We start from the raw sequence: 25,066 nt of genomic DNA on the forward strand, positions 1-25,066 counted from the left end.
AACTTTTCATTTGCTATTTATTTATAATTTGGTTTTGTATGACTTCTTAAAAATCTGTATGGTGATACAAGCTGTCACTATTCTATCATCAATGTTGTCATACATGAATATCATAAGGCCGTTATAATTTTCCTTCCCACTTCTTAATGATTATTCCTTCAATGTTTACAGCTGTTAGGCAGTGGAATGTACTCTGGGAACTTATGATACAGGAACATTTCATTGAAAAGACAAATTATTCAAAGCAGACCCTGTAGCCTGACAATGATATAGTACAGGAGACTCAAGTTCTTTCTTTTACCCAGCAAGGCTTTTCTCAACCTTTCTGTCAGGAAGTGTAAGTTCTTTAATTACATAATTAGTTGTCTCCTGCTTAACATTCATTCATTGTTAAAAAAAATTATATATATATATATATATATATATATATAGTTGGTTTTTTTTTTGACAAGTTGTGAATCAGCTGGCTCCATAAGTGATTATGAATCATACATTTGCTTCATTATAAGGTAAGGCTGAGTATAATACTGCTGCTGTTTTTGTATTAACAGGTATTATCATGCTGGTTGGGTGTCTCCAGGGAAAGAATATCATTGACATGTTCACCATTGGTGTAAGGTGAGATTATTGGACAGTTTGAATTTTACATCTGTTCCAAGGCTTGTTTATGGGATATGCAGTCATGGCCAAAAGTTTGCGACCTCCACCTTTTTCATTATTTATGACTAATATGTAATAACATACACATGAAACAAATCAGATTCTAAAGCTACAAATTCTGTGTTGTATTTAACATCTAAAGTCATTTGTCTGCAGATCTTTTTCTCCTAGTTATAAGTATTTACAGTGATGACCTTTGTTCTTACCTCCTGAGTCCACACAGCTTTGATCCAGTGTATAAGGTCTGCTTCAGATGTTGGATTATGAATGGCCTCTTTCTGCTTCATGGTCCACAAATTTTCAATAATTTTAAATCTGGGCTGTTGCCTGGCCAAGGTTCTAACAGTAGAAACTGTTCATGATCCAGCCATGCCTTAACAGCTTTTGTTCCATGGCAAGGTGCACCATCCTGTTGTGAATTTGTATAAAGTTTGACAGTCTCTCCTCCAAAACATTCAAATAAACAGTTCTGTTGATTGTAGTATTTTTTAGCATAATCCTCGACCAGATCCTTGTACTGCACTCGAAATCATAACCTTTGGTGCTTGTTTCACTTTGGGTATAACATACTTCACATTATGTCTCTGATTTGAAGGGCTTCTTGTGTGTCTACAGAAGCTGTAGAACTGAGAGAAAATGCTTCCATCTGAAAACATAATTCACTCCCATTGATCAACTGTCCACTTCTTATACTTGTGATAGAAAATGAGCCAGTCTTTGATATTTTTGGCAGACTTCCGTTTTTGAGCAGGCTGATAAGATCTACTACTACTATAAATCATTTCTATAGCGCTACCAGTCATACGCAGCGCTTTACAATTGAACATGAAGAAGACAGTCCCTGCTCAAAAGAGCTTACAATCTAAATCAGGACAAACAGGACCAAAAAGGAGAAGGGAAGGACGGACAGAAGGACACATTAGGATAAGATAAAAGTTACAAGTCAGGAGTCGATAGCAGCATCAAACAGGTAGGCCTTTAGCCCGGATTTGAAGGCAGCCAGGGATGGAGCTAGATGTAATGGCTCAGGAAGCCTATTCCAGGCATAAGGTGCGGCGAGATAGAAGGAGCGGAGTCTGGTTAGCGATGGAGGAGAAGGGTGCAATTAGGAGAGATTTGCCTAATGAACGGAGTTCTAGGGAAGGAGTGTAGGGAGAGATGAGGGTGGAGAGGTAGTGAGGGGCTGCAGAGTGAATGCACTTATAGGTCAACAAGAGAAACTTGAATTGTATACGGAAACGGATAGGGAGCCAGTGAAGTGATTTCAGGAGAGGGCTGATATGGGCATAACGACTTTGGTGAAATATTAGTCTTGCGGCAGAGTTTTGAACAGATTGAAGAGGAGAGAGATGGCTGAGTGGAAGACATGAGAGAAGCAAGTTGCAGTAGTCTAAGCCAGAGGTGATGAGAGTTTGGATGAGGGTTCTGATAGCGTGTTCAGAAAGGAAAGGGTGAATTCTGGCGATGTTATAAAGGAAGAAACGACAGGTTTTAGCAATCTGTTGAATATGGGCAGAAAAGAAGAGGGAGGAATCGAAGATGACCCCAAGGTTGCGAGCAGACGAGACAGGAAGAATGAGCGTGTTGTCGACAGAAATAGAGAATGGGGGAAGGGGAGAGGTTGGTTTAGGAGGGAAGATAAGGAGTTCAGTTTTGGACATACTGAGTTTCAGGTGGCAGTGAAACATCCAGGTAGCAATGTCAGAGAGGCAGGCAGATACCTTGGACTGGATTTCTGCTGAGATAACTGGTGTGGAGAGGTAGATCTGGGAGTCATCAGCGTAAAGGTGATAACTGAAAGCCGTGTGCTGAGGTCAAAGCACCAAGGGAGGAAGTATAGATGGAGAAAAGGAGAGGTCCTAGAACAGATCCTTGAGGTACACCCACTGACAGCGGGATAGAGGAAGAGGAGGAACCACCAGAGTATACACTAAAAGTACGCTGTGAGAGATAAGAAGAGAACCAGGAGAGAGCAGAATTCTGAAATCCAAGTGAGGACAGCGTGTCAAGGAGTAGGCTGTGATCAACAGTATCAAAGGCAGCAGAAAGATCGAGAAGGAGGAGGATAGAATAGAGCCCTTTGGATTTAGCCAGGAATAGATCATTGGAGACTTTAGTAAAGTGCTGTTTCAGTTGAATGAAGGGGCCGAAAGCCAGATTGAAGTGGATCAAGAATAGGTTGAGAAGAAAGAAAGTCGAGAGAAGAAAGAAAGATCGAAGTCTAGCATCAAATAATCTCCTGCATATTGTCCTATTGCTTGGTTTCTTCAGTGGACTACCTGCAATTCTGGCTCTGATACACTTGATGATGCACTTGGGGAATGTTTCGCTGCTTTTATAATCGCATTGTCTATTTGTACATTTGTAACTCTTGTTTGATTTGAGCATGCCTGAGACTGAAAACTGTTCAGCTCTTCATGTCGTCTAACCGTTGCTATGATAGTTGAATGAGCAACTTTAAGCTTCTTCACAATTACTCTTATTGGTATCTTTTCTTTATATAGAATTATGATCTGTGCATATTTCTCTGGGGTAACTCTTTCCCACATACCATGCTGCAGAACGCAAGCAAAAACCTGAAGCAAATCAAACTAAAGACACCAAATATGCAAAATATCTTATAAGTAGACATTGTATAGATGTCTTAGATTTCACTTTGTTGCACCTTGTAAACAAATTGTATGTTCAGTTTGTTTCTTTGCACAGCAGTAACAGGGTGGAAAGGAACCAATATCAAGTAATCAGTCACCACACTAAGATAAGATGCTCCAATGAAATTTTATTAAGACCCAACACGGCCCGTGTTTCGGCTATAACAGCCTTCCTCAGGGGTCAAATCGATGAGTGCTCAGTTGTGTATCGATTGATAGTGGAGCATTTTAAACTCTTGGTACAGACTTGGTATAGCATGCAACATCGGAACAAGTTCAAAAATGGGGTTCACACTCTCCACAAGGACAGAACACAGCAGTAACAGGGTGGAAAGGAACCAATTCCAAGTGATCAGTCACCACACTAAGATAAGATGCACCAATGAAATTTTATTAAGACCCAACACGGCCCAAGAGTTTAAAACGCTCCACTATCAATCGATACACAACTGAGCACTCATCGATTTGACCCCTGCAGTAGTTTCCAAGTTGTCACGTGCTGTTTGCCATGGTAGAAAATTTTCTATTTTCTGCTTTGGGGAGGGGGTTTTCCCGGCAGTAATCAGCAGCGTGTTCACATTTGTGCACACTGCCTGATCAGGGCAGCCAAGAGGGGGGAGGGGGGACGGACCCAGCCTCTAAGGGGGGCCCGGAGCCAGGGTCTGTCTCTCTCCTGCACAAAGCATAACACATGTATCACACTCAAAATGCCAAAGTATTTATAAATTTTTAAAGAAATGTTTTCATAAATTTTCACAGGGATAATTTTATTTATTTATTTATCACATTTGTATCCCACCTTTTCCCACTGATAGCAGGCTCAAAGTGGCTTACAAAAATATTGTACTAATTTACAATGCAAGAAGTACAATTTTTCAAATTTAGCAGAATAGAAAATAACAGTTAAACATCGATGGGTATTGAAGTAGGATATGAATAACAATCAGTAGTAAATATGAAAGGTAAGATGTAATTAGAGTCTATTGGATCTTATAATAGTTAGGGATAATTCTGATTATGTTGAACCTGGGGAGTAAGCCTTCTTGAACAATACTGTTTTCAATGATTTCCTAAAGTTTAGGTAGTTCTGGGTAGTTTTTGTTGATTTGGGTAAGGCGTTCCACAGTTGAGTGCCAATGTAAGTGAAGTTTGAGGCGTCAATTGATTTATACTTTAAGCCATTGCAGTCTGGGTAATGTAAGTTCAGATAAGATCGCTATGAACTGGTTCTGTTTCTAGGTGGTAAATCAACCAATTCAAGCATGTATTCTGCTACCTCACCTTAGATTATTCTGTGGATTAATGTACATATTTTAAAGGCTATGCATTCTTTTATAGGGAGCCAATGCAAAATTTCTCTGAGTGGTTTTGCAGTTTCAAATTTAGATTTTCCAAATATCAGTCTTGCCACAGTATTTTGGGCCATTTGTAATTTCTTGAGCAGTTGTTCTTTGCATCCCGCATATATAGCGATGCAGTAATCCATCTGGCTCAAGACCATGGATTGTATCAAATTGCGGAAGACTTCACGGGGAAAGAGAGGTTTTATTCGCTTGAGTCTCCACATTGAATAGAACATTTTCTTTGTGGTGATGGTCACTTGAGAATCTAGTGTTAAGTATTGATCTATTGTGATCCCTAGAAGTTTGAAATTATCTGAGATTGGCAGTGAAAGGTTGGGGCCTTAAACAGTATCCCGGGCAACTAATCATTGCACATTACTTTTATTTTTCCTTTTTTTGTGCCAAAAACATGCTGGTGTGAAAACAAGTATTTAAGATCACTTATCTTTTTAAACTCAAATTGTCTGCGTCCTGACACGGACCATGTTTCGCAACGTTGCTCATTCAAGCACCCAAATATTGAGTTTCAAAGTGACTGCAACAGGCCCTTGTGTTACTTAGATTAATTGTCAACTGAACGCCAAGCTGAAGAGCCCTAGCCACATTAGCTTTTCCTCATAGGGAAGTCATCCCATCCCCGTTTATCATTTTCGTCGCCCTTCTCTGTACCTTTTCTAATTCCACTATTGGGCATATTTTCAAAGCACTTAGCCTTCCAAAGTTCCATAGAAACCTATGGAACTTTGGAAGGCTAAGTGCTTTCAAAATATGCCTCTATATCTTTTTTTGAGATGCAATGACTAGAACTGCACACAGTATTCGAGGTGCGGTCGTACCATGGAGCCTTCGGCACCTAACTCACCTTTCAGGAAATCCAGACTGCCCCAATTGATTACCCCTATCGGACTGACTGTTCACTTCTCCTTTAGATTGTAAGCTCTTTGAGCAGGGACTGTCCTTTATGTTAAATTGTACAGCGCTGCGTAACCCTAGTAGCGCTTTAGAAATGTTAAATAGTAGTAGTATTATAACATTCTCAGTTTTGTTTTCTGTTCCTTTCCAAATAATTCCTAACATTCTGTTTGCTTTCTTAGCCGTCGTGCACATGACATCTAGATCCTTTCCCTGAGTGGTGACTCCTAATGTCTTACTTTGCATCACGTAACTATGGTTTGGGTTCCTCTTTCCCACATGCATCACTGTGTACTTGCTCACATAAAACGTCATCTGCCATTTGGATACCTAGTCTCCAAGTTTCGTAAGGTCTTCTTACAATTTTCACAATCCTCTTGTGATTTAACAACTTTAAATAACTGTGTCTTCAACACATTTAATTACCTCACTAGTTATTTACATCTCTAGATCATTTATAAATAAGTTGAAAAACAGCGGTCCCAGCACAGACCCCTGGGGAACCCCACTGTCTACCCTTCTCCATTGAGAATACTGACCATTTAACCCTACTCTGTTTTCTATCTTTTAACCAGTTTTTAATCCAGAATAGGACATTACCTCCTATCCCACGACTTTCTGATTTCCTCTGGAGTCTTTCATGAGATACTTTTATCAAATGCCTTGTGAAAATCCAGCTACACAATATCGACCAACTCACCTTTTATCCACATGCTTATTCACCCCTTCAAAGAATTGTAGTAGATTGGTGAGGCAAGATTTCCCTTGAGTAAATCCATATTGGCTTTGTCTTATTAATCTATGTTTTATTATTTTATTTATAACTTTCAACAAATACAATAAACAAGTAACCACTTGTTTGTGAAAAGCAGCTTACGAAATTTATGGAGTATAAAAAATCTCTCAAAAAAAAAAACCCTAGAAAAGAAAGAAACAATTATCTAATGAGAGATAACATGGTATAAGAGAAAATTCAAAGGAAAAGAAAATAAGTCGCCTTAGACCACAAATTTGGGGGGGGGGGGGGGGGGGGAGTGAACTGCAAATTTAGAGAGAGATCCTTAGAGGAAAAAGAAAAGGTAAAAAAGCTTAACATGGGTTTATAAACCCTGAATCGATTTCATTGTCCAGCTTGAACTTGTCTTCTGTCCTGGAGCTCTCTTCCCATCCAGAAAAGACCGCAGTTGTTCCTGGCTAAAAAATACGTATTTCAAGATAGAAGAAAAGCTTTTCTTGCTATGAGACGGGAGACTAGCGAGACCGGAGCATCTTTTTTGTTATCCTATCCCTTTAAGTGCTTAATTAAATATAGTGGTTTCATTAATCTATGCTTATGTAAATACTCTAATTGTGTTCTTTATAATAGTCAACCATTTTGTCCAGCACCTGCATCAGGTTCACCAATCTATAATTTCCCAGATCACATCTGGAAACCTTTTTAAAAATTGGCGTTAAATTGGCCACCCTCCAGTCTTGCGGTACCGGTACCATGCTAGATTTTAAAGATAAATTACATATTACTAACAATAACTCTGCAAGTTCATTTTTCAAATCTATCAGTACTCTGGGATATATATACCATCCAGTCCGATGTGATTTGCTGCTCTTCAATTTTTTAGATTTCTCCATCACATCTTCCATGTTTACAGAGGTTTGTTTCAGTTTCTCTGACTCATCAGCATTGAATACCATTTCGGGCACCAATATCTCTCCCACATCTTTCTCGGTGAAAACCAAAGCAAAGAATTCATTTAATCTCTCTGCTATGGTCTTATCTTCCCTGATTGCCCCTTTTATCCTTTGGTTATCTAGCGTTTCCAACTGATTTCTTTTGCCGGCTTCTTGATTCTAATATACCTAAAAAAAAAAAAAAGTTAGCCAATACGATCTTCTTTTCAAAGTCTCTCTTTGCCTTCCTTATCAGCACTTTGCATTTGACTTGCCATTCCTTATGCAGTTTTCTATTATTTTCAGTTGGATCCTTCTTCCAATTTCTGAAGGATTTTCTTTTAGCTCTAATAGCTTCCTTCACCGCACTTTTTAACCATGCTGTCTGTCTTTGCCCTTCCTTCCTCCTTTTTTTAATACATGGAATATGTCTGATCTGGGCTTCCAGAATGGTGTTTTTGAACAGCATCCATGCCTGATGTAAATTTTTGACCTTTGCAGCTGCTCTTCATAAGTTTTTTGTTTGTTTGTTTTGTTTTTTTGTGTTCTCGTTTTATCATCGTCTCCTTTTTTGAAAGTTAAATGATAATGTATTGGATTTCCTGTGAGTACTTACTCCAGAGCTGATGTCAAATTTGATCATATTGTGATCACTGTTATCACACGGCCCCAGCACCATTACTTCCTGCACCAGATCATACACTCCACTAAGAACTAGGTCTAGAATTGTTCCCCCTCTTGGTTCCTCTACCAGCTGCTCCATTTACCCAGGAAATATCAGGGTAATTGAAATCACCCATTATTATTGTGTTGCCCAGTTTGTTAGCCTCCCTAATTTCTGATAACATTTCTACATCAGTCTTCATCCTGGCCAGGTGGATGGTAGTAAACTCCTATCACAATCCTTTTCCCCTTCACACATGGAATTTCTATCCATAGAAATTCTGATACATGTTTCATGTCCTGTAGAATTTTTAGTCTTTGATTCAAGGCCCTCCTTAACATATAATGCTACCCCTCCACCAGTTGGATCCACCCTATCACTGCGATGTGATTTGTACCCTGATTTGACAGTGTCCCACTGGTTATTTTCCTTCCACCAGATCTCAGAGATGCCTATTATATCTACCTTTTCATTTAGTGCAATATATTCTAACTCTCCCATTTTATTTCTTAGACTTCTGGCATTTGCATAAAAACAATTCCAACAATGTTTGTTCCTAGTCACAACTTGCTCAGCAATTGACAGTGTTAATTTAGATTCTTGAAAATCTGTCTGCTCTGTGGCACTTTGTGTGTCTAAGTGCTTTGAAAATAATCCCCCTGGTCTACTATGGTTTCAATTGCAACCTTTCTATCAGGATGCCCTACCTTCCCTGTTTTGGTGGTGATATCTTTTAAAGAAACCTTGTTTTGAACCATGCACTTTTGAATGACTGTCGGCCTTCCCCCAGTTTCTAGTTTAAAAGCTGCTTTATCTCCTTTTTAAATGTTGATTTAGCAGCCTGGTTCCATCACGGTTAATGTAGAGCCCCTATTCCAGAATGCTGCTCAGTTCCTAACAAATCTAAATCCCTCATCCATGTGCCATCATCTCAACCACGCATGGATACTTCAGAACTCTGCCTATCTCTTGGGTCCTGAGCGGGGAGCATTTCTGAAGATGCTACCCTGGAGGATCTGGATTTCAGCCTTCTACCTAGTAGCTTACATTTTGGCTTCCAGAACCTCCTTATCACATTTTCGTATATCATTGGTACCCACGTGTACCAAGACAGCCGGCTCCTCCCCAGCACTATCTGAAATCCTATGTAGGTAACGCATGAGGTCTGCCACCTTCACACCAGACAGGCAAGTGACCAGGCGATCCTCACTTCCACCAGCAATCCAGCTAGCTACATACCGAGTGATCGAATCACCAACTACAACAGCAGTCCTAACCCTTCCTTCCTGGGCAGAAGTTCCTGGAGAGACATCCTCGGTCTGAGAGGATATTGCATCCCCTGGTTAGCTGGTCCTGGCTAGAGGATTACTTCCAACTTCATATGGGTGATGCTGTCCTTTTAGGAGACCTCTCTCCAAGGCAGCACAGGGGCTGCCAGACTGGAGGTGGGACTTTTCTCTACAACGTCCCTGTAGACCTCCTCTATGTGTCTCCCTCAGCTCTTCCAAGTCTGCTGCTCTAGCCTCAAAAGAATTGACTAGTTCTCTGAAAGCTAGGAGCACTTTGTATCAAGCACACACATATAACCTCTCACCAACTGGGAGATAATCATACATGTGACACTCAGTGCAAAAGAGTAGATAGCACCCCTCTCGCTGCTGGAGTGCTGTCTGCATCATAGTATTATAGAGTTGTTTAATTAAAATTCTTATGGTGCTAGGGATGCTAGATGAATATAAAGAGCCTTAAGATTTATATGGTATAATATGTAATTTATTTAGTGTTTGCTTCTCAGATACTAAATACATGTAATTAAAAATCTAATGAAAACTCTTCCCTTGATATCCTAATTAGATTGACTATAAATGCTGTGCTAGGGGTGGGTGGGAGGAGGGGTCGGAATGAAGATTGACCTAGGCCGTGCTGTGCCTTCTAGAGGCTATCTGTTAATGCTGTGTGGCAGAAGAACACAGTTAAAGTTCTAAAACTATGGGGGAAAGAGTATGGAGACTAGTTTTTATCAATAACTTACAATTCCTGTTTTGAACCCCAGTCTTTGTTACCAAAGCACAGACCAAAATAATGTTCAAACAGACCCTTTGAAGCTATACAGAAGATGGACTCGTAGCATTCAAACTATCTCCCCTAAGGTAGTTGGACCTATGAACAAACATGTTAGTGTCAGTTATGGGAGCTAATCAGTCTGGTATTCTTTTTCTTGAGTCAGGGGTTAATGCAGTGGATTTTGATCCTGGGAAACTGGGTTTGATTCCCACTTTAGCTCCTTGTGACTCTGGGCAAATCACTTGAACCTCTATTGCCCCAGGTACAAATAAATACCTGTATATAATATGTAAACCGCTTTGAATGCAGTTGCAAAAACCACAGAAATATGGTATATCAAGTCCCATTTCCCCTTTAGTTCGCCCCCTCCCCCACATTTAGTCCCATCAGTGCTGAGGCTGGTGTGGGATCTGCAACTGTGTAGTCTGTTCATGCTGTCTCTTCAGATAGTGATAAATTGCCATTCCTGATAAAGTTACCTTTCCTTCTGATATTTCACAATGGAGTTTAAAACCCTCAGGTGAAATTTCCTTGCTGGGTATCTTTGCTGTGGTTTCCAGAATTGAGAATTGTTTCGAGAGGGACTGTATCCTCAGCTGTGCATTTTTTTCTGAGGCCACAGTGGAGAAATTTGAGGAACTGGATCTCAGACCTGTTAAACTGGAGAAGGTTATATGGTGTTTTAGAATCTTGGTTAAGGATTTTATCTGCCAAGGGGTCATTTGCTATTAAGGACAGTTTGGTTCTCCATAGGAAGTTGGAGATTTTGGAGAACATGGCTAGGTCCCAAAACTTGAGGGTTTTAGATTTTCTTATGACATTATTGTTATCCCTAGTGAACCTACTTAGAAAATATTTTGCTGAGTTACTTACTTCTCTCCTTCAGGTAAGGGAGTTTATCTCTAAACTTGTTGAAATGTTGCTTTTGTAAATGAAGGGTGGGGTGGGGGGGATGTGTTGGAGAAATCAGAGAGATTAGATCTTTGTGTTTTCTTAGAATCACCGCAAGATAATATACCATAGTATGGTACCCTCCTTGTTTCAAGATAAGAATATGATCTTTAAGTCTTTGGATCTTACTTTTTTTAAAAACAGAAAATTATTCCCAGATATTTCTCTTTTAATCTAATTAAGGCAAAAGACTTTTTCTTCATGGAAATCACATGTATTAGCTATGAGGACAACTTTCTATTTAAAGTTTCCATGTAAATTTGTCTTTGGTTGGCTTAAAAAAGAAAAAGCATGGTTAGGATTGGGTGCCAAGGTATTTAGGAGGATTATCCTGTTAGTTTCATTTCTTATTGGAGTTTTTTTTTTCTATTTTGCTATATCTCCTTTCCAAAGTATGTGGACTAGATTTTTTTTTTTTCTGTCTGAATGATTTTCTTTCTCTCTCTCTTTATGGGATGTATTTGGTTTTGCTTTTTTATTATATGTGGAAAAATGGAGAATAAATAAAGATAGATAAAGCAAGATATTTTATTCAACAGTTTCAACAATAAGTATCCTTGTGCAAACAACTGTATGAATGTTTTAGTTACTTCCTTGAGCTGCAATAATGTCTGTCACCTATATGCTTCTTATAACTTTTGATCAGTTTTTCATGTCACTCTTGAGGAATTTTAGACCATTCTTCCATGAAGTAGTGTTTTAGCTCTGTGACATTGGAAAACTTTTTGCATGAACAGCTTCAGGCTTGCCACAACATTCACTGGAGTTTAGTTGAGACTTTCATTTGGCCAATCTGAAATATTAAATTTATTTAGCTATTCTGTAGTAGATGTACTTGAATTATACAGTCAAACTATGCAGGCCCTGATGTTGCAAAGCAGTCCCACACCATGATTCCTTTACCGTCATGCTCAGAAGTCATGATGAGATTCTTACTTTGGAACGCAGTATTTGATTTGTACCAAACATAGCTTTTGTTATTGTGACTGAAAATGTCCATTTTTGATTCCATTCAAGAGAACATTATTTCAGAAGTCTTGTGGATCATCTATATGCTGTTGTGTTACCCAGAGGTGGGCAATAATGTCCTATCCCTGTCTAGACAGATGAACATCAGCTACTCATTTTCATAGATCCTCTGAATCTTCTTTTGATTATGGCATGATCAATTTGCACTAACTTCTGTGGTGAAGACCAGATTCTGAATATCCTGACCTATACACAAGTCCAGAAAGTTTTATCATGAAGATTATTCTGAGGTGTAGTTTACTTGTTACCCAATTAACTATGTTCAGGAAACTAGAGCTTTGCTTATTATGCACACTGATTTTGAATTCATCTTATTCTTATTTTATGTGTTTTAAATTTTGACAATTAAAATGTAACACATACATATTTTGAATCCTTTACATGAACCTCCCAACCATCATTTTAAGTTCAGATTCAAGAGTTCTGTGAGCACCAGTGTCTCCAGGCCTCCCCCTTGCTCAGAGGACGTTTGTTTTGATGTTGGCAGAAAATACACCTTGGCTATCAGCATTCTGTAGTGAAATTTTTAGAGTCTCCAAGAAATTGTTTAACTGTGGGGCTCATTTTCAAAGCACTTAGATTTATAAGTTCCATAGGTTACTATCAGGCTTATTTTCGAAAGAGAAGGGTGCCCATCTTTCGACACAAATTGGGAGGTGGGCGTCCTTCTCACAGAGTCGCCCAAATCGGTATAATCGAAAGCCGATTTTGAGCGTCCCCAACTGCTTCCCATCGCGGGGATGACCAAAGTTCCCAGGGTCATGTCAGACGCTTAGCGAAGGCGGGACTGGGGTGTGCCTAACACATGGGCGTCCTCGACCCATGGAAAAAAGAAGGGCGTCCCTGACGAGCACTTGGGTGACTTTACCTGGTCCATTTTTTCTTACAACCAGGCCTCAAAAAGGTGCCCGAACTGACCGGATGACCTCCCCTGACTCCCCCAGTGGTCACTAACCACCTCCCACCCCGAAAAAACAACTTTAAAAACTTTTTTTGCCAGCCTGAAATGTCATACTCAGTTTCCCCAGGGATCTGTTCTTGGACCCCTTCTCTTCTCTATCTACACCTCTTCCCTAGGCTCACTGATCTCATCTCATAGCTTCCAGTATCATCTTTACGCTGATGACACCCAGCTCTATCTCTGCACACCAGACATCACCGCAGAGACCCAGGCCAAGGTATCGGCCTGCCTATCCGACATTGCTGCCTGGATGTCCAACCGCCACCTGAAGCTGAACATGTCCAAGACCGAGCTCCTCGTCTTTCCACCTAAGCCCACTTCTCCTCTTCCCCCACTCTCTATCTCAGTTGATGGCACCCTCATCCTCCCCGTCTCATCTGCCCGCAACCTCGGGGTCATCTTCGACTCCTCCCTTTCCTTCTCTGCGCATATCCAGCAGACTGCCAAAACCTGTCGCTTCTTCCTTTTCAACATCAACAAAATTCGCCCTTTCCTCACTGAGCACACCACCCGAACTCTCGTCCACGCTCTCACTACCTCTCGTCTCGACTACTGCAACTTGCTCCTCACTGGCCTCCCACTCAGCCATCTATCCCCCCTTCAATCCATTCAGAACTCTGCCGCACGTCTCATATTCCGCCAGAACCAATATACTCATATCACCCCTCTCCTCAAGTCGCTTCACTGGCTTCCGATCAGATACCACATCCAATTCAAGCTTCTCCTCCTTACTTACAAATGCACTCACTCTGCTGCTCCTCACTACCTCTCTACCCTCATCTCCCCCTACGTTCCTGCCCGTAACCTCCGCTCACATGACAAATCCCTCCTCTCAGTACCCTTCTCCACCATTGCCAACTCCAGGCTCTGCTCATTTTGCCTTGCCTCACCCTAGGCCTGGAACAAACTTCCTGAATCCCTACGCCAAGCCCCCTCCCTACCCATCTTCAAATCCTTGTTTAAAGCTCACCTTCAATGCTGCATTCGGAACCTAACCTTTCGAACATATAGGTAGCCCCAATCTGTCTGACCTATCAGATTAACTGTACATTTGTCCTTTAGATTGTAAGCTCTTCGAGCAGGGACTGTCCTTCCATGTTAAATTGTACAGCGCTGCGTAACCCTAGTAGCGCTTTAGAAATGTTTAGTAGTAGTAGTAGTAGGTCCATCGCAGCAGTATTCAGGTCCCTGGGGGGGGGGGGGGGGGGGGAGGCATAGCGAAGGCATGGCCTTCCTTCTTTCCAACATTTTGGACGTCCTGAACTCCCCCCCCCCCCCCCCCCCCCCCACAGGGACGGCCAAATTTCAAGGGAGAGGAGTGGCATAGTGGTTAGAGCACTGGTCTTGCAATCCAGAGGTGGCCGGTTCAAATCCCACTGCTGCTACTAGTGATCCAAAATCCAAATAAATAAAGGGGGTGTTAGAGGCATAGCAAAGGCATGGACGTCCTTCTCACAGAAACATCCAGGCATGGACGTCCTCAACTGCCATCGCAGGGACAGAGGCATAGTGAAGGACGTCTTCACCCATACTCTTAAAAAAAAAAAAAAAAAAAAAAAACATCCCTGACGAGCACTTGAACATTTTCACCTGGACTTTTATTTTTCAAAGGTTGTAGACGGCAATTTATTTAAGGTTGTAGATGGCTATTATACATGTAGCTTGTCTGCATGTATGAAGCTGTCTTTGGCATGCGCAGAGCAGCCACGCATAATGCTTGGCTGCTGTGCACTGGCTTCCCCTCCTTAGGAAGGAAATCGTGTGCAAATGAGCTAACAGTGAGCAGCTCATTTGCATGCGATTTCCTTCATGCATGCCTGTTCCTTTCCGAATCGCTAAGGGATCGGTAAGGGAAGGGCTTTTTCCGTTCTGTTAGTGCATCAGTTCACTTCAGTGCCCCCTAGGGTGCCCGGTTGGTGTCCTGGCATGTCAGGGGGACCAGTGCTCCTCCCACGACCAAATGAATTGGATTTGGTTGTTTTTGAGATGGGCATCCTCGGTTTCCATTATCGCTGAAAACCGGGGACGACCATCTCTAAGGTTGACCATCTCAACATTTATGTCGACCATCTGTAAGGTTGACCTAAATGTTGAGATTTGGGCGTCCCCGACCGTATTATCGAAACGAAAGATGGCCGCCCATCTTGTTTCGATAATACGGGTTTCCCCGCCCCTTCGCGGGGACGCCCTGCGAGGACGCCCTCAGGAAAACTTGGGCGCCCCATTCGATTATGCCCCTCCACATAACTTTGTAAGTCTAGGTGCTTTGAAAATATACCTCCACATCATATAGAGAAAAGAACCTAGATTATGAACATTCAGAATTCTTAGAATTTTATCTCATATAGTTCTCCATGAGACCCAAACAGTTTCAGTTTCCTATCCTTTATAAGGTAATTTATTTGCCAATTCCAAAGAGGAAATGTAGGTCACATGGGAGTCCATCTGGGTCCAATACAGTGTATCTGTTGAAGCCAAGCAGCTTCCTTTATTTGCATAAGATTTACCTAGGTCAGCAACTGAGAAGCATTTGGTACCTTTCATCCTGTCAAACTTTGCAAGCTGGAGCAGCTGGGCCGAGACGAACTGTAAGGAGATGACCAGCAAGCCTGTCCGTGCTTTTCCTGGTGTAGCAAAATGGTCCCTTCCAAACTTAGTGATGTCAAGAAAAACCAGTGGCATAGCTAGGACTGAGTGGGTCTCCATCTCTCCAAAGGGGTTGGGGGGGGGGGGGTGGAACCCCTTCAGAGCTCCATTAACCAAACTCTGTCAAAAGTAAACACATTCCCAACCTCTATAGAAAATCTGTCATAATAAAGAAGCACTAATGTCTAGGACTCAAAAAGCAATAGCCCTACTTATGTAAAATGCAGCATCTTATAATACCAATATACTTCCTGTTTGAAAAGCAGAACAAGTCAAACCACTACAGATCCCTACACAGAAATTGTACACTAGGAGGTTTCTGCCCAGTTAAACCCCATTGAGCTGACCAATCCCAAATAATCAGCAGCAGTTTACCAGGTAGTGCCACTGAATATCCCCACTAATCGGACATCCCCTAAATGGCTAGGGGCAGTCTGGGGTCGGAGTTTTGGATGAAGCCGGCACTTATCTGGTTAGCAGTAATATTCAGTCTGCTAACCAGCTAAGTAAATATGTACAGTTGGGACAGCAAAAAATGCTGTCCTAACTTTTTGCACCAAGTTTAACTGGACATCGGTCAGAATATCAATCAGTGCCCAGTTAATTTCTGGGTCAGCACATGTACCTTGATATTCGATGGCAGGAGCCATGCATGCCCTAGCATTGAATATCTGGGGTTATGTCACAGCTAAGTATTACCCCTTAGGACAGGGGTAGGCAACTCCGGTCCTCGAGAGCCGCAGGTCAGGTTTTCAGGATATCCACAATGAATATGCAGGAGATAGATTTGCATACCATGGAAGCAGTGCTTGCAAATCTATCTCCTGCGTATTCATTGTGGATATCCTGAAAACCTGACCTGCCTGCGGCTCTCGAGGACCGAAGTTGCCTACCCTTGCCTTAGGAGAATACCTCGCAGAAACTACGTGCTAGCGGAATATCACATCTGGGTCACGTGCAACACACAGAGAGACCTCAAGATATAGGAAGCAAAAGACCACCTATGAGTAGTAGAACTGGAAACTTAAAGAAGACAGACTCTACATGTACAGCAATGCTAGAGAAATAGAAACTGTAATTCAAAATATCAGAGATGCACATTTCACAAAACTGAACATTTTACTTTTCCATTTGTTTTGGCATTTATTTTGGTCCTTTCTGCTTTTCTTTTTTTTTTTTTTTCCTGACTCTTTCCTATTTGACATTTCTTGTCTTTCTCTGTCCACCATTATCTGTCCTGTCCAGAAATCTGTCTGGTTTCTTGTCGCCTTCCTTTCCCCATGTTTAACATCTGTCTTCTTGCGTCCCTTGTCCCTCCCTGTGTCCAGCATCAACCTTCAGTGCCCCTGTTTTCTGCTCTCTCCATGCTCTGAGGGTATCATCCATAGCCCCTGGGGGTGGAGGATTGAGGGGGGGGAGTAAGAAGGGGCCCTAATCATTGTGCATTGATGACATTGAGTGGTCAAATTTAAGGCTTACAATTGTAAGGTTCCTGCATTATCCTTGGTGCTTAGTACCTGGGTAGGGCCTGTTGCTGTAATGATTGGATTAAGTGAGTTGGGAAGGGGATATGAAACAGAGGAAAGAATTCACAGGTAGTTGTGAAGGAAAGCTGATAACCAAAATGAGGCTGGTTCTTTCTGAGTTGGGAGCTCAGGCATGAGGAAACTGCCAGACACAAATTAAAAAAAAAAAACATACAAAGAAGAAATGTCTTTATAATACATTTTCCACTTTCTAATGTAGGGCCTCTTTTACCAAACTGTACTAGCAATACCCGCGTGGCAATGCCAACGAAGCCCATTCAAAGTGAATGTGCGTTGTTGGCATTGCTGCACCAGGAATCGCTAGCGTGTTTAGTAAAGGGGGCCCTTAGAGTTTTGTATTTATTATTTACCAGATCTTTGCTTGAATCATTCTACTTATTCTCCTTTTTACAAGTTGGGAGTATCCATATCATCAAACCTTGGCTTCTGTTCAGTTCTCATTAGATAGCTAGTTATGTCTTTGTGAAATGATACAATAGTGCTGAGTTTATTTACCTGTTCTTTTAAATGTGTGCTTTTCTTACAGTTTGGCAGTGGCTGCTATCCCTGAAGGGTTGCCCATTGTGGTGACTGTCACCCTGGCTCTTGGAGTGATGAGAATGGTCAAGAAAAGGGCTATTGTAAAGAAGTTACCTATAGTTGAAACTCTTGGTATGTCTAGGCTCTCTGAAGAGCAATTTGATGTATGTTATGTAATATAAAATTATCCTTTTCATATGACAGTTTTTATATAATATAACAGGTTAGGTTTGTAGCAGATGTATTCATAAGTTAAATGTCTGTTCCCCAAGAGGTCCACTTTATATGGTATCAGAGTTATACTTATTAGAGGGGGCTTCTCATGTACCAATCTACTAATAATGCCCAACTCTGACTATTTTACAACTCCTTTATACAGATTTAAAGGGTATTTTTGTATAGGATCTGTCAGACAACCGTATCACCACCATTCAGGCTATACTGTGAGCCAGGCACTTTTTATGGTGGGCAGGCATTCCTCATTGATCCTTACGTTTATTTCTTAAACTTTCCAATCATTAACTTATTTAGTCCATTATTCAAATTAACACTTAGCTTTAAACGCAGTGTTTTCTTTCTTAGTTTTCTATTTTTCTAAAAAGCAATCAGTCATCTCGGAGACCTCTTAATCCGACATGAACTCATGTTTCGCATTTAATGCTGTATCAAGGCATGTCTCCTATAAGATGAAAATAAACGATTAAACATTCTCTTAACATATAGAACCCTCAATATCAGACAGTCCCATACAGTTTAATACCTTAATCAAAACTGGAAACATTTCTGTGCTCTCTCCGTATTTCAAAATGGCCGCAGTGTTCTAACTATTTATATAACGATTTACGTACACATTTACGTCAACTTCTTATCAGCTGATATATTAGCGAACCAATCCCAGAGCCCAACTCTTGACTCCTCCCCTTTATTTAAATCAATGGCATCCATTCGATTTCTCGATTTAAGCCATTAAAGATTGTTCTTTATAATTTAAGAATCTTTCTATATTAATTTGAATAATGGACTAAATAAGTTAATGATTGGAAAGTTTAAGAAATAAACGTAAGGATCATTGAGGAATGCCTGCCCACCATAAAAGTGCCTGGCTCACAGTATAGCCTGAATGGTGGTGATACGGTTGTCTGACAGATCCTATACAAAAATACCCTTTAAATCTGTATAAAGGAGTTGTAAAATAGTCTGAGAGTTGGGCATTATTAATAGATTGTTCCCCAAGAGGGGCATAATTGAAAAGGATGCCCAAGTTTTGCTGATGACGTCATCGCAAAACGTCCCGATGGAGGGGCGAGGAAACCCGTATTATCGAAACAATGGTCGTTTCTGATTTTCGGGGATAATGGAAACCAAGGACACCCATCTCAGAAACAACCAAATGCAAGCCCTTTGGTTGTGGGAGGAGCCAGCATTCGTAGTGCACTGGTCCCCCTGACATGACACCAACTGGGCACCCTAGGGGGCACTGCAGTGGACTTCATAAATTGCTCCCAGATACATAGCTTCCTTTCCTTGTGTGCTAAGCCCCCGAAACCCACTCCCCACAACTGTACACCACTACCATAGCCCTTAAGGTTGAAGGGGGCACCTAGATGTGGGTACAGTGGGTTTTGGAGGGCTCACATTTACCACCACAAGTGTAATAGGTACGGGGGAGATGGGCCTGGGTCCGCCTGCCTGAAGTGCACTGCACCCACTAAAACTGTTGCAGGGACCTGCATACTGCTGTGATGACCTGAGTATGACATTTGAGGCCGGCATAGAGGGTGGCAGAAAAACATGACCAGGTAAAGTCGTCCAAGTTCTCGTCAGGGACTCCCTTTTTTTTTTTTCCATTATGGGTCAAGGACGTCCATGTGTTAGGCACGCCCAAGTCCCGCCTTCGCTACGCCTCCGACACGTCCCTGTGAACTTTGGCCATCCCTGCGACGGAAAGCGGTTGGGAACATCCAAAATCGACTCTTGATTATACCAATTTGGGCGACCCTGTGAGGACGCCCATCTTCCGATTTATGTCGAAAGATGGGTGTTCTTCTCTTTCGAAAATAAGCCTGTTAGTGTCCTTAACAGACTAGTCCATAACCTGTGGGTTATATCTGTTGACAAACAGATGAAGACAGAGAAAGTAGTTCTGTGTGATCGCCCCCTTAAGGACACCAAGCAGCCTTAGAATACTCAGTATTTTTCTGTTGCCAGCAAATGGATGGGATGGACTGTGCAGCTCTTGAACTGTTTCTGAGGCAGCTCTTGACCTGGTTTGAGAACTGGGTGTCAGTTGAACAAAGGGATGGTTGAGGTTTATGCACCTTTGGGGTGGGGGGAAGAGGAGGATACATTTTGTTTAGAGCTGAGGTGATTCTTGGGAAAGTCTGGGTTCTTCCCCTCCCCCCTTTCTTGCCTCATTGCCTATGTCTAGAAAACAGAATTATTGTCTCAACCTAAATAGAATAATTGTTTAAAAGCAGACTATACTGTGGCTTCATAGTAGCAGGTGAGAGTGGGCACCTTTCCTTTATTAGGGTGGCTGTTTTTGTGCCTGTACCCAACGAAGGTTGGGACTTATTCTGAGAGCTTAATTGCACAATGCATTCCTTGTTGCACACTAGGTGATCCTGTGAGGTAATTTTATTTGCAGGTGCTAATATGTTCTCGTAGTTCTCCCAGATAGCCTCTAAAGATCAAATGAACAATGGCTCAACTGCTGATGTCTGTGATGGAGCAGTGGTTTCACCCTTCCTTCTCGGGTGGCCTCCTCCCTTGCTCCTAATAGTACAGGTCTCCTGCATACAAAACCTGTTTGAGTGCCTATCAGCTCTTCAGTACGAGGGTTATGGGGTTAGTGTGTTCTTGCACCTCATTCTTTACAACCTTGTACTTTATCACATTCCAGGCTGACCATTTATCTGTATTTCAGCCAATTTTGATTTACATTGCCTTGAGGGCTCTCTTTGTTGTTAGGCGCTGTGTTTGGTCTTATGTCTGGCTAACAACCTTCTGTGACTTTCAAAGAGAAGCAAAACAAATGACAGTCCACAAACAGAACAAATTTGGTAAAATTTAAGAAAATAAAGTAGTATGGAAAAAGAATTTTAATAATGTGTAATTAATTTGCTGGTACAAGTCACCTGCGTGTAGCAGAGAATCTGAAATGAGGAATCATAAGCTATATCTTCACCGATTAGCATTATCAAGGCACTTGTTTATAGAGCAAGGGTTTATGGATTAGGCCAAGCATCATAACCTGAGATGTGGCTGACTTGTGTAGTGTGGAGGTATGGGGAGCCTCTGCACCCTGTGGGGTCCAACAGAAGGAAAAGGAGTCCATTTAAGGTATCTGTTATGCCAACCAGGTGCCTTGTACCTAACCTTAGGGGTGCAGGTACCAGCTAGAGCAGAAGCAGATAACTAATGATATAAATTGATAACACCATTTTTGCAGAACCACTAAGTCTTACAGCTTTTCAGGCAACCTTGATGATAGTGTTGTTACTATCTGTCTTCAACATTGTTAACTAACTGCTGTTGTAGCCTGGAATAAACACTGAAGAGTTTGAAGCATTTCTAATGTTTTGAGGTGAGGAAACAAATTTCCATCCAATTAATTAAACTTCTGGGGAAAAGGAGAAAACTGCGGTGAAAGAGGGGAAAGCACTCGGATTCTTCTATCATCTCTGCTCCAGTTCCAATTCAACAGCTTTATGCCCTTTTTTTTTTCTTCCTTCCCTTTTTTTGTAATGGAGTTTAAAGCCTCAAGTAAGGTACTCATCTGCTCAACTGATGCCCAGTTCTCCAACCTGGGTCAGGAGCGGCATGGTCCAACCATCACTATCCACTGGAGACAGAGAAATACTCCAAGCACACAATTTCCCCCCACCTGAGCGAACACAGCGCTTACCAAAAAATGTCCTCAGGGACAGACCCAGCTGCCCTTTCAATTTCTGCTGTTCTGTCAACAAGTGTTATCTTGAGAAGGCAAAAGAAGAAATTTATTTATTTATTTGTTACATTTGTATCCCACATTTTCCCACCTATTTGCAGGCTCAATGTGGCTTACATAGTACCGTAAATGCATTCGCCAATTCCAGTATGAACAAATACAGTAATGTGGTAGAATAAGGGTCGTGTGTACAGACACATTAGGGAATCGTAAAGAGGAAGAGTTATTATATGTCCATTATGAGCTTTGGTTTCGTTGTGTTGCAGGGTACAGGCATTTAAGTCGGGTCGGTAGGGTATGCCTTTTTGAACAGGTTAGTTTTTAATGATTTCCGGAAGTTTAGGTGATCATAATTTGTTTTCACGGCTTTTGGTAATGCGTTCCATAGTTGTGTGCTTACAGTGGGGGAAATAAGTATTTGATCCCTTGCTGATTTTGTAAGTTTGCCCACTGACAAAGACATGAGCAGCCCATAATTGAAGGGTAGGTTATTGGTAACAGTGAGAGATAGCACATCACAAATTAAATCCGGAAAATCACATTGTGGAAAGTATATGAATTTATTTGCATTCTGCAGAGGGAAATAAGTATTTGATCCCCCACCAACCAGTAAGAGATCTGGCCCCTACAGACCAGGTAGATGCTCCAAATCAACTCGTTACCTGCATGACAGACAGCTGTCGGCAATGGTCACCTGTATGAAAGACACCTGTCCACAGACTCAGTGAATCAGTCAGACTCTAACCTCTACAAAATGGCCAAGAGCAAGGAGCTGTCTAAGGATGTCAGGGACAAGATCATACACCTGCACAAGGCTGGAATGGGCTACAAAACCATCAGTAAGACGCTGGGCGAGAAGGAGACAACTGTTGGTGCCATAGTAAGAAAATGGAAGAAGTACAAAATGACTGTCAATCGACAAAGATCTGGGGCTCCACGCAAAATCTCACCTCGTGGGGTATCCTTGATCATGAGGAAGGTTATAAATCAGCCTACAACTACAAGGGGGGAACTTGTCAATGATCTCAAGGCAGCTGGGACCACTGTCACCACGAAAACCATTGGTAACACATTACGACATAACGGATTGCAATCCTGCAGTGCCCGCAAGGTCCCCCTGCTCCGGAAGGCACATGTGACGGCCCGTCTGAAGTTTGCCAGTGAACACCTGGATGATGCCGAGAGTGATTGGGAGAAGGTGCTGTGGTCAGATGAGACAAAAATTGAGCTCTTTGGCATGAACTCAACTCGCCGTGTTTGGAGGAAGAGAAATGCTGCCTATGACCCAAAGAACACCGTCCCCACTGTCAAGCATGGAGGTGGAAATGTTATGTTTTGGGGGTGTTTCTCTGCTAAGGGCACAGGACTACTTCACCGCATCAATGGGAGAATGGATGGGGCCATGTACCGTACAATTCTGAGTGACAACCTCCTTCCCTCCGCCAGGGCCTTAAAAATGGGTCGTGGCTGGGTCTTCCAGCACGACAATGACCCAAAACATACAGCCAAGGCAACAAAGGAGTGGCTCAGGAAGAAGCACATTAGGGTCATGGAGTGGCCTAGCCAGTCACCAGACCTTAATCCCATTGAAAACTTATGGAGGGAGCTGAAGCTGCGAGTTGCCAAGCGACAGCCCAGAACTCTTAATGATTTAGAGATGATCTGCAAAGAGGAGTGGACCAAAATTCCTCCTGACATGTGTGCAAACCTCATCATCAACTACAGAAGACGTCTGACCGCTGTGCTTGCCAACAAGGGTTTTGCCACCAAGTATTAGGTCTTGTTTGCCAGAGGGATTAAATACTTATTTCCCTCTGCAGAATGCAAATAAATTCATATACTTTCCACAATGTGATTTTCCGGATTTAATTTGTGATGTGCTATCTCTCACTGTTACCAATAACCTACCCTTCAATTATGGGCTGCTCATGTCTTTGTCAGTGGGCAAACTTACAAAATCAGCAAGGGATCAAATACTTATTTCCCCCACTGTATGTAGGAAAAGCTAGATACATAGGTTGATTTGTATTTGAGTCCTTTGCAGCTTGGGTAGTGGAGATTTAGGTATGTTCTTGTTGATCCTGTTGTGTTTTTGGTTGGTAGATCTATGAGGTCTGTCATGTATCCCGGGGCTTCGCCGTAGATAATTTTATGAACCAGGGTGCTGATTTTGAAAGCAGTACGTTCTTTGGGAGCCAGTGCAGTTTTTCTTGGAGGGGTTTGGCGCTTTCAATTTGCGTTTTTCCAAATATAAGCCTGGCTGCCGTGTTTTGAGCGGTCTGAAGTTTCTTTATAATTTGTTCTTTGCATCCCACATAAATTCCGTTGCAATAGGCTACATGGCTTAGTACCATTGATTGTATCAAGTTGCGAAATGTTTCCTTCGGGAAGAATGGTTTCACGCGTTTTGAGTTTCCACATTGAGTGGAACATTTTCTTTGTTGTAGATTTCACTTGGTTCTCTAGTGTGAGGTTATGGTCGATTGTAACGCCGAGAATTTTCAGGCTGTCTGAGATAGGGAGGGTATAATCTGGGGTGTTTATGTTTGTGGGTTTGTTCGTATTGTATTGGGATGAGAGGATGAGACAGTGTGTTTTTTCTGTATTGAGTTTTAGTTGAAATGCGTTTGTCCATGATATTCAAGCTGAGCTTGATTTTGTTGGTGATTTCTGTCAGATCACGTTTGTAAGGAATGTATATTGTGACATCGTCTGTAGATGAAAGGGTTAAGGCCTTGGTTGGATAAGGATTTGGCTAGTGGGATCATCATTAGGTTGAAAAGGATCGGTGATAGTGGTGATCCTTGAGGTACTCCGCATTCTGCTTTCCACGGTGGTGGTATGTTTTAGCTTGATTTCACTTGATATGTTCTCTAGTGGTTAGGAAACCCTTGATCCAACTAAGTATGTGTCCGCCAATCACGAAGTAATCTAGGAGTCTTAGTAGTATTTTACCATGTCGAACGCACTGGACATGTCGAATTGGAGGAGAAGTATGCTTTTGCCTGTTGCTATTTCCTGCTTGAATTTGGCTAGGAGGGTAATTAGTACTGTTTCAGTGCTATGGAGGGGGTGAAATCCTGATTGTGATTCTTGTAATATTGTGAATTTGTTTAAATAATCAGTAAGTTGTTTGATTACCATGCTTTCCATCAGTTTGACCATCAATGGGATTGATGCTACTGGGCGGTAGTTAGTGATTTCATTTGATTTTTTTTCTTGGGATCTTTTGGTATTGGGGTGAGTAGGATGTTGCCATTTTCCTTAGGGAAAAGACCTTGTTGAAGCATGTAGTTTAAGTGGGGGATGTAAGGTTGAGAGACCCGGCACCATCAGGTATACCCCCAAAGGACCAATATCGGCAGACCTTTTCCACAAATATTTGCCGGTCCTACCCTCTAACTTTTGATAAACTGGTCATCAACCAGTTCAGAAGTTAAAAATAAAATCCAAAGCAGGAGTTGCACAATGATCATCCTGTTACCTGCTGGAGATAAAGAAC

At 41.8% G+C, this 25,066-nt stretch overlaps 1 protein-coding gene across 7 annotated transcripts in view; it reads left to right on the plus strand.

Moving 5' to 3' along the window:
- ATP2C1 (ATPase secretory pathway Ca2+ transporting 1) overlaps positions 1-25,066 on the plus strand; it is a 291,909-nt gene that overhangs the window by 129,563 nt on the left and 137,280 nt on the right. For all 7 annotated transcript variants that reach the window (XM_030206388.1, XM_030206411.1, XM_030206380.1 and 4 more), the window contains 2 exons: positions 552-618; positions 17,623-17,747. In XM_030206388.1, the coding sequence (XP_030062248.1) occupies positions 552-618; positions 17,623-17,747 (192 nt within the window). The remainder of the gene's footprint in view (positions 1-551; positions 619-17,622; positions 17,748-25,066) is intronic.

The sequence above is a fragment of the Microcaecilia unicolor genome, chromosome 1 (genome assembly GCF_901765095.1).
Source record: "Microcaecilia unicolor chromosome 1, aMicUni1.1, whole genome shotgun sequence".
Lineage (NCBI taxonomy): Eukaryota > Metazoa > Chordata > Amphibia > Gymnophiona > Siphonopidae > Microcaecilia > Microcaecilia unicolor.